This window comes from Macaca nemestrina, chromosome 7 (genome assembly GCF_043159975.1).
Source record: "Macaca nemestrina isolate mMacNem1 chromosome 7, mMacNem.hap1, whole genome shotgun sequence".
NCBI classification, from domain to species: domain Eukaryota; kingdom Metazoa; phylum Chordata; class Mammalia; order Primates; family Cercopithecidae; genus Macaca; species Macaca nemestrina.
The window spans coordinates 101,436,145-101,446,200 of NC_092131.1; the positions used below are offsets into that span (position 1 = coordinate 101,436,145).

The following is a 10,056-nucleotide window of genomic DNA, read 5'->3' on the forward strand; positions in this document are numbered from 1 at the left end:
AACTTTTGTATTTTTAGTAGAGACAGGGTTTTACCATGTTGGCCAGGCTGGTCTAGAACTCCTGACCTCAGGTGATCCACCAGCCCCAGCCTCCCAAACTGCTAGCACTACGGGAATGAGCCACTGCGCCTGGTCAAAAAACCAATAATCTTAAAGGCCTTTCCCCTCCCCTGCCTGGGCTCAAACAACAGCTGGAGCCGCTCTGCCACGCCCCGTCGCAATCCCGGGGAGCATGCCGGCTGACTGAGGGCGATCATGGGCCCCAAAAGGGCTGCAGGCGACGAGGGTTCGCACCTCGGGGGACGGCGACGGGGGCGAGAGGTGCCAGCAACCCCCAAGCCAGCCCCGCGCAAGGAGTCAGAGAGACGCCCCCTCCACCTCCTTCCACTCAAGCCTCCGGCAGTCCCGGGGATCGGGGAGGGCCAGTTGCGGGAGAAAGGGGCCCGCTCGCCCTGCCCGGGAAAACGGGGCCTCTCCTGGACAGGCTCCCCTTTGACCCGGGACTTCGGGCGCCTCCTCTCCGCCCTCGCCCTGCCCCGTGAGGCCGCGCTGGGCACCTCACCTTGATGTTGCAGTGGAGGGTGAGCTGAGGCGGCGGGTCCTGGTTTTGTGGAAGATGGAGGCCAGCAACTTCAGCTTGGCCTTGAACCCTGACAAGGACATCTTACCCTCATCTCCGGAGGGAAGGGCGCCGAAGGTGAGCCGGTCCGAGCCACTGTCATGGCCGCGACCACAGGGCGGACCGCTCGGTGGCGCTGTCGCGGCTCCGCCTCTCCCCGCTGCCTCGACTGTAGTCGGAGCAGGGCTGGAAAATGGCAAGGGGCACCGAGGCCCTTCCGGGGAGCTGCGTGGCGGCCTGGGCGGTTGCTCCCCTTGTAACCGACTCCACCGACGGGAGGCGCTACTCCTGTCAAGCCGCAGCTTAAAAGGGCAACAGCACCACCGCCCCCGTTACCTCCTGGGAAAGGCTGCCCCCGCCCCCGTCCCTCTCACCCCTTACCCCTCACCCCTCATCCCCTGGCGGCCCGTGGGCACCCATTTCGGCTGGTGCAACCAGTCCAGAGCATGCGCGCCCTTCGGGCTGCCCCCTCCTCGCCTTGACCCAGCACTGCTGGAGCCATCTGGTTCTTTCCTCATACTCAAGGACTGGAGGCTCTGGGCGGCACAACCACCAACTCTGGTGTGTGTTGAGGGGGGGCGGTGCATAAAACCACCAACTCGTGTGTGTGTGCGTGTGTGTGTGTGTGTGTGTGTGTGTGTCTCCCAAGAGAACAGCACTGCTGAGTTCAGGTTGAGTATTTGCTCATGGACTGTCAGCAAAATAGAGTCAGCAGAAGGCTATGTGCTGTTTTGTCTTTTGCAGTGACATCATGTTGCTCACGTTTTATGTTTTTCAGAGTTCATTAGTTTCTGTTTGTTCTCAGTTAATATCCAGCTGAATAGATTGTGTAAGTAGAATACCCCCAAACTGAAAGTCACCTACATAAAATATAGTGAAAACTTTGTCACCCCCTTAAACTATAGTTGAAAACATGTACTCGTTAGTTTTGTGTAGCCGCCACTGGATACTGGGTAAGGGCACAGGATCCCAGGGCTAGACTGCCTGGGTTCAAGTTCTGATTTAGCCACTTGCTGGCTTTGAAATACTTGACGGCTTTAAGCCTCAATTTCTTTCTTTCTTTTTTTTTTTTTTAAACTAAATCCCAAATGTGATAGTAAGTCTCAGTTTCTTGATCTGAAAAACAGAAATTATTCAAGGAGAGTCTATGTGAAAACTTTATAGTTTTTACAGCCGCTATCTGGCTCAGGAAAGTCCTCAGCTTTAGGGGTTAAAGTTTTAAAGGCCACGTTAAAGTTTTTCATGCCACTGCCTGGCCTAGGAAAGCCCTCAGCTTTAGCCATTATTAGCACATTATTGTTGTGCTGGCTACACATGCATTAATGAGGCAGGAAAATGCTCAAGGATAACAACTAAGCATCCAGATTATCTCAACAGACCGAGACAGATGCGGATGCGTGCATGCTCATGTTTTAGCTCAGAGCCATTTGTCTAAAAGCCTCTTGAACTCAGAGGCCGAGGCAGTATCGACTTTACTTTGTAGTGGAGCCATCACTTTTGTTAATCAATGAAATTGTCATAATGCTCTTTTTTTCTTTTAAGCACCAACCATGTGCCTAGAGTTAACTGTGTCAAGAAGAGCATGCTTCAAGTGGTGGGAGTGAGCAATTCAACTTGTGGAGGAATGAGAAATGATAGTATTGAGACAAGAAACACAAAACCCCAGGGTAAGGTAGGAATCACTGAAAGTCAGGCAAAGGAACTGGCATCCAGAAATGAGTCAGGCTTTGCCAACCTCTGTCGCTACAAATGGCTCTTTGGAGAGGAAAAAATTAAGCCAGGCCCGAGGGCACAGATCTTAAGGGAATGCTGGCAGCTCTAGGCTGTCTGTGAGAGTCCAGATTTGCTGCTTCATCCTGGGGCTTTAGGCAAGTCCCTTTCCCTCCGAGAGCCCCAGTATCTCCTCTATCAAATGATGATGTTCTGCCTTTCTCTGAGGATGGCTGTGGAGATCCAGGGAGGCAGTGGCCATAGAGATGCTGTATTAACTGCAGATGCAGCCGTAGGAGCACTTTGCTAACTGCCAATGTGAGTTCAGACTCTTCAGACTATTTGGCACCCAGGTCTATGGTGAAGTGTGACATGTGGGATGTAAGGTTTGATGCCTGCTCCGACTCCAGTCTTGCTAACACACGCTAAACTTTTGACAAATCATGACCCTACCTTGGGGAAAAGGGCAGTCTGGGAGGGCTTCTTCAAGGCAGGCTGGCTTCAATGCAGTCCGGGGCATGACTGAGATAGGCTTCCGTGGTGAGGAATTGGAGGATAACTGGGTAAAAAGCTGCCATGGGCAGAGGTGTAGTGTGGGTCGCATCGAGGATAGCCCCCGGCCAAAGCAGGGAACAGAGACAGAATGAGGAAGAGCTCTGTGGGGAAGGTGGGGCATACGGTGGAGAACCTTCAAAGTCTGAAGAGTATGACTTGTTGGGGTTCAATGCTGTAGGCAGTAGGGAGCCATGGAAGGCTCTTAGGTGGAGAAATGACAGCTGGACATTAGTGAGCAAGCCCCGTCTCCATGAGCAGCGTGGGTGGTCCTCTGAGCACACCAGGCATGAGTGTGCAGGGAGCTGGTGCAAATGCCTCTGTGTGTGGGCGAGCATCTGTGTTGTGACTCTGCCCACGCATGTGCTTCAGTGTGCCGTGTGGCTGCACGTCCCAGATCCATGCGGCACATGCGGGCCGGTGAGGGTGCTGGGCACCTGGAGGTGGTGGGGAAGGCGGCGTATGCGTGTTGTTTGTGGGCATGTGTGTTAGTGTGTGCATGCAGGCCGTGGGGCCTCACAGTATGTGTGTGCACACTCCAGCGTGTGCATGTGTGTCCCCCACCCTCAGGCCTGCCCCACTCATGCGTGTGACTTGCCATGTGATTTGATGCTGTCTTTCAGAATCATTATCGGTGTTCCCTGAGGAGCGTCAGCCTTGGTAGGTACATGCTTTGCTGCCTACTGCATGAAAGGTCTGCCCGCCCCGCTGCCCCAGCTCCACACGGGGGGCACACCTGGGACCTCAGAACCAGGCTCCCTGCCCCTCCCTTCTGGAGCTGCAGACTTGCTCTTTCCTCTTTCTGTCCTTGTGCTGCTGGCTGTCTCACTTCCCTTCCTGCGAGCCATGGGACTCAGTGCCACTGCTCAAGGTCCCCATGGCTGAGCCTGGCGGCTCTTAGAACAGGCTCCATGCCCAAACTGGCAGACATGGAACCATCAGAGAGGACACAGAGCTCATGGTTTATGGTGTAGGGGCTGGGAACTTGGAGCGGGTTGTGTGTAGTGCTGGACTCTGAGGCCGCCAGAGGCCTAGGCACATCATCCTGGGCATGCTGTACCTGTCATGCAGTCTGAATCATGCTGCCAGGGCAGGTATCCAGCTCCCAGCCTGGGAGTGCCGAGAGCCAAATCTACTGCAGATTAAGGGTGATAGGATCCCGTGTCCTCTATCTGTCAGCAATCCAGTGGTGATCGAGGATAAAAGCCTGAGAGTCCCATACACACGGTCATCCCACAACACACTTCACAGACCAGGCAGGGACACACAGCCCCCTTCCCTCCCTCCCAGGTACCATCATAGCTGCTAGTGTGGACTGAAGGCAGGGTCCCTGGCCCCCACTGAAGCACTACCGCCAACCAGCAGGCTCACTCACCTTGGCCTGTTGCTCCTAGGGGTCGCCTGTGCTATTCAGCCAAGGAGACCACAGTGCCTGCTGGCCCAGCCGAGCTCCGCCTAGCGAGCCCACCTGCCTGTCCTGTCATGGACTCTTCCTCTTCTGCTTTTCTGAGCAGGATGGGCCCAGCCTCACCTATGCAACCTGCAGCCCCCTGCCTACCAGTTGAGGCTCCCCTCTTAGACTTATAAGTCTATGTCCAGTGGCATCCAGCTACCTGTCCTCCTTGCCTTCCCCTGGGTCCCTCAGAGGACACTGGGCTTTCTGACTACCCAGAGGGGCCTCTGGCGCTCACTTCAGCCAGCCATCCCCTTATAGTTTCACCATTTTGTTTCAAGCAGTGTTCCTTCTCTATCAGGCCTGGTGGCTGTTGGGTGGGGCTCCCCAAGCAAGGGGTGGCCCTGGCCCAGTGGGTTGGAAGACAGGGTGACCAGAGAAGAGGGAAGTCCTGGGGGCTGGCATTGGTCTGAACTGTGGGTGGACTGCCTGGGTGCCATGAGAGAGGTCAGCATGTGTGGGGTGGGGAGGGCCGCCACAGCCCCCGGGCACTACCTATGAAGCTCTGGCTTCTCCCTCCATCTTCCTCCCCTTTCCCTTCCAGCCTCTCTTTTCCAAGAACCTTGCCATGCCCACACTTACACCCTCCCCTTTCCAGCCCTCTCACAGCTGCTATGGTGCACCCATGCTCTGCCCTTGCCTCACCAGCTCTGGCTTTTCTCTAACCTGTTTTCTCTCTGCGCTCTCTCCAATGCCAGCTGATTGGGTCAGGCAAGTCCATCCCGTCCTGAGAGCCCCAGGCCCCCCTTCGACCTCTGAACAGATCCCTCCTCTTCTCAGAGACCTCCCTTTCCAAGCCTGCCTGGGTGGGTGCCCTGTGACTTGACAGTGGCTCCCCCAGCCCCAAAGCCAGCCCCCTTCATCTGTGACTTAGTCTGTTGTAGTGGTGAGCTGCCACATCCAGCTGTGACCATTGCTGAAAACTTGTGCCCCCTCTGTGGTATGTCCCTGCCCTGTTCTGTAAATAGCTATAAATTCTCACACACACACACACACACACACACAAACACACACACACACGTGGCCAACTGCCTGGCCTCTAGCACTGGGAATCAGTCCTCGTGCTGTCCTTGTGGAGACTTGTGGCCCAACAAGAGGAAGCTGTCTCCTGACACTGCCCCTCAAAAGGGCACCACCTCCAGGGAGCCTCCCTGTCATGCCCGGCCTGTGGACAGCCAGCCCCCGCCATCCTTCCCACCTCCTGGGCAAGCATGGGGGTGCTGTGCAGGCAGCTGTGTGGACTGACAGTCTTCCAGTCCTGCTGTCCCTCGGCTGAGACTCCAACTCATTTCTGGATGACAGAGAATGTGTCCTCTGCTCGCTGTGCTCTCTGTGGAGCTCAGGGGAGGGAAAAGTCCAAGCCATTTTTAGGGTGCTTTTGGGAGCGGTGAAAAGGTCACACCCTTTCCAAGGGACACTTTTCCTAGAAAGTCCCTGGAGCTTAGCTGGTTCTTATCCTGTGAAGCCGGATCTGGCCACTAGGGGGCAGGGCCGTGAACTCAACCTGGAGGAAGCCTGCGGGGCAGCCTGCACTCTGGAGGGACAGACAGGCCACCCGGTGCAGACAGGAGAGGGAGGCAGGGGGACAGAATGGTAGACACCTGGGGTGGGTGAAAGTCAGTGCCCTCGGGTGCTGGTGTTGTCTTCCCGGCCACAGCTAGATCAGTCTTCTGAACCTGTTGGCTGTCAGGGCTGCACTGTGCCCATTAGGCACCATGGCAGTCCCCGTGAAACCCACCAGGTGTCACCAGGCAGCATCCAGGCAACAGGCCTGGAAGATTCCCAACAGCCCAACTGGGCATGCTCAGACACTCTGGGGCTCCTCTTTCAATGGGACAAACTGCAGGACCCACTGAGGGAAATGGGAACATACCAGGCTGAGCAGTATAGCTAAATCCATTTATTCCCAAATAAAAAGCAAAGAAAACAGGAGTCCCATCACCGGGGAGCCATGACTCCATCCCCACCTCCTTCCTCGCTCCTATGCTAGCAATAAATAAGTTTCCCAGCTGCAAATAACTATCAGAACCTCTTCTTCATGTGCCAGTTGCAACCTCCACTAGGTACGATACATACAGAATGTTACACAGATACAGTATATACATGGGGGAAGGGTGGGTCACCCCTAGCAGCCTGTGCCCTCGCCTGGTCTACAGTTAGCTCCACTGTCCCGCCTCAGATGCCTCTCTGAATAAGAAGATGGGAGCGCCCCCGAGAGAAAAGTTGCCTTGGTGAGAGTAAGGAGGCCATCTGACCTCCTGCAAACAAACCAAATCTATCAACCTCTGGCTCTTAAATAACAAACATCATCATCCAGAAATGTAAGGACTCAGCCTTGGTCAAGGTAGTAAAGGGTCTGTTTTTTTCTCTCCATTAGTCAGGCGTCTTGTCTTGCTACCTAATGGTAAAAAGGTGACTGGGAAGGGGTTGTAGGGACATGGTGGGGTGAAGACTCCAGACCCATTTCTCCAGGCTTATGCTGATAGGGACCTGCTTTTATTTATTTTTATTTGCTTTTATTTATTTTTATTCCATGACTTTTTCCCGTAACTTCTTTCTCATAACTTTTTTAAAAAACCTTTCATGCAACTTTTTTTTTTTACTTTTTTTGGACTTGTTGCCACAATTTTTCCACCATATTTTTTATCCCATAACTTTTCCATCCCACAACTTTTAATTCCTGTAACTTTTTTAGTTTATGTTCTTTTAATAAACACACTTACATAGTTACAATTTTGTGAGAATAAAAACTGATTATCTCATGACAAGCGTGCCCAACATTTGCACAGTCTCAATACCTTTAACACTATAGTTTTCAAGACACACAAAATTTTAAGGCAAAAACAGCACCTTGCAACAATTTCATAATTTATTACATTATAGTAGCATCACAGAAGTCAATAATGCCACTTTAGACAAAAGTCAGTATTTCCACTATACATTCTGTTTACAAAAAATCATAAGTTGGTAAAATTATTTGCCAAGAAAACTTGGCAAATAAAGCTTTGGACTGGAATTGGCATTTCTCTCTCTACTTTTCCTTCCCCTAGATTCTTTGTTTTACACTACAGTGTTCCTATTTTAAAATGTTTTAACTTATTTCACGATGTTATTATAGCAGTTATGTTTTTGAATAGTTATTTGAAAGTGACTGTAAGATAAAGTTTTAGAGAAAGTATTATGGATAGGGCTGATTTACATTTTCATGTTTTATAAAACTCACCTTTGGTTTTAGAACTGATTTTTTTCATTTCAGAGAAACGTATCAGGTTTAATCAAATACTTTAAAAATAATTATCATATATTGCAGTCTTTAAATTGATATTTTGATTCTTTTTTTTTTTTTTTTTTTTTGAGATGGAGTCTTGGTCTGTCGCCCAGGCTGGGGTGCAGTGGCACAATCTCGGCTCACTGCAACCTCCACCTCCTGGGTTCACGTCATTCTCCTGCCTCAGCCTCCCGAGCAGCTGGGACTATAGGCGCTCGCCACTACGCCCGGCTAATTTTTTGTATTCTTTAGTAGAGATGGGGTTTCACTGTGTTAGCCAGGATGGTCTTGATGTCCTGACCTTGTGATCCGCCCGCCTCGGCCTCCCAAAGTGCTGGGATTACAGGCGTGAGCCACCGCGCCCGGCCGATATTTTGATTCTTCACTTCCTACAGAAATTCCCATTTATTTAGTTTGAACTCACATTTTAAAATTCTGTTTCTGCTGAACTCTAACCTTCTAATGTTGCCTTCTACGCAAATTGAAAGCTGCCTTATACTGAATGAGGAAGAGAACAAATACTTGGCTGAATGAGGTATTGTAAATGACTGCATGCACTTTGAAGAAAGACTTAAGTTATTGTCACAGGATTTCCATTCTTTTTAGCTTTTTCTTAAACATATGACAAAATTCCTACACAAAGAGTGGTATTTCAGGTAATATAGCACATTTATTTTTCAGACTGACATTCAGCTTAAATATGCCAGTATGTGATTTAATCCAGAGGTCCCTGATGAACACATTATTGCCAGATAGGTTACAGACGCTAAACACTATCTGAAGGTCATTCCTAGTCATTTATATGTGTCAGGTAAAAGTGAAGTGAAAGCTCTAGTTTCTCCGCATGCTCCTTCATGTCCACCTTCTCCTCCATAAAGTCGTCCTGAAGCCAAAATAATGTGGTCACATCTCAGGAACCACCTGCCTTGCCCCACCCACACCGTTCATGGCCCCCTGCAGGGCTCGGTGGGTCTCCCCACACACAGACTCACCCCCAGTCCCTGGGGTCTTCTGGGATGAAGCCACCGGGTGAGCCAGGGGCTGGCAGCACACCCTTTGCTATTCCTGGGCATTGGCTCCAGCATCGTTGAAAAATGTCACCTGAAGGCAAGAGGTGAGTATTCTTGTAGGGACATACACAGAACAACCGGGGCAGGGAGGTGGAGCGCAACCCCTTCCCTTGGGGCTCAGAGTGTGCACCTGTTGGTCACAGGTGAAATGGTGTTTGACCACTGGCTCCCGGAAGGAGTGAAAGTCCACAGATCAGAAGGTAGGGAAACCAAGAACATAAGGGGATCTGGGAGGGACCACCGAGGAAGGTGACAAAGTAGGGGCAGGGAAAGTCAGGCTCACCTGACCTCCCAGCTCTCCCGGTCCTCTGGGATGTTCTGCATGGGCTGAGGTGCCTCCTCCTCCTCACTGTCCAGATGTCCTCCTCCATCTCTTCTAGGGAGTGGCCAGAAGGGTCCTCAGACAACCCAACAAGGGAAGTACTGGGGGCCCACCTCTGCCCCCACCCTCACTGTGTAGCCCTGAGCCAGCCCATTCCCAGAGGGGAATGAGCTGTTCTGTATTATTACTTTTAAGAACCAAGATCTTGCTATACTGCCCAGGCACAGTCCCACTACCGATTGGTGCGGGAGACCTGACCTGCTCCCTTTCTGACCTGGGCCAGTTCTCCCATCCTTAGGCAACCTGATGGCCTCCTGCTCCCAGGAGGTCACCATATTGATACCGAACTTAGCGCGGACACCCGGTCGGCATAATGACCAGCTGTCTTAAAGGTCTCTTCCAACTCCTCAATCCTATGCTGCTAACAGTCCCCCTTTCCTCCCGGGGCTCTCGCCTCTTCCTCCGTGTGGTCTCCCGTACCTTCCCCAGGGAGAACCATGAGGCTCAACTGGGCTTTAGCTGCTGTTTCTGCTGGCTGGTAGCTTCCAGGTGCTCCTAAGAGGCCAGGAAAGAGGGTGAGAAGGCACGGAGGTTGCCAGGTTGTCCCTCTCGGGGCCCTGTCCTCAGCAACTCCCTCCCCAGGGTCTCCTGCAACTTTTGGCGGGCCATCTTAGCCACCGCTTTGCCCTGAGCTTCCTGCTGCTGCAGCTGGTCCAGGAGCTGGGTCTGCAGCAGTAACTACCTGTGCAGCACCTCGTTCTCAGAGGTCAGCTGCTGATAAGTGGCCACCTGCTGCTGATAAGCAGGTACTGCTGCAGTGACCCGGGTACTGGTCTCGCTGCTCTGAGCCTCTTGGCTCTTCAGCTCCACCTGCAGGAAGACCTTGGGCATGAGGGCATGTGGTGGCTAGCTTCCAGATTCCTGGCCCATTAATAGGGTAGTGAGGGCACTGTGGTGCTCTGTGGCCTGCCCAGGCCCCTGGTCCCTTGTTCCAGGCCTAATGCCTCCCTTGCCTAGAACCCCATGCCTCCCTCCCCAGCCTCAAATTTCAGGTCCTTCTTC

The 10,056-nt window shown here is 52.3% G+C and overlaps 1 protein-coding gene and 1 long non-coding RNA gene across 9 annotated transcripts in view; both read right to left on the reverse strand.

Annotated features, from left to right (window-relative positions):
* The window catches only part of LOC105488303 (ubiquitin-conjugating enzyme E2 Q2-like), a 33,518-nt gene extending 32,138 nt beyond the window's left edge, over positions 1-1,380 (reverse strand). For 4 of the 7 annotated variants that reach the window (XR_011626152.1, XR_011626153.1, XR_011626154.1 and 1 more), the window contains exons 1-2: positions 1,036-1,374; positions 563-921 (exon numbers count right to left, since the gene is read on the reverse strand). Coding sequence is in view for 2 of the 7 variants with exons in the window: in XM_071100669.1 (XP_070956770.1) it covers positions 563-921; positions 1,036-1,206 (530 nt within the window). In the remaining 5 variants the exon portion in view is untranslated. Of the gene's footprint in view, positions 1-562; positions 928-1,035 lie in introns of those variants that run through there. The other 3 variants (XM_071100671.1, XM_071100672.1, XM_071100670.1) reach the window with 2 other exon arrangements.
* Positions 1,381-8,252: 6,872 nt separating this feature from the next.
* On the reverse strand, positions 8,253-9,735 carry LOC139364377 (uncharacterized). Of its 2 annotated transcripts, XR_011626156.1 has the most exons (4): positions 9,475-9,735; positions 8,956-9,048; positions 8,595-8,703; positions 8,253-8,485 (listed from the first exon to the last, which is right to left on the reverse strand). It is a non-coding gene; the product is annotated as an uncharacterized lncRNA (long non-coding RNA). The 2 variants fall into 2 exon arrangements; XR_011626155.1 differs by lacking the exon at positions 9,475-9,735 and having other exon boundaries at positions 8,956-9,460.
* Positions 9,736-10,056: the final 321 nt, after the last annotated feature.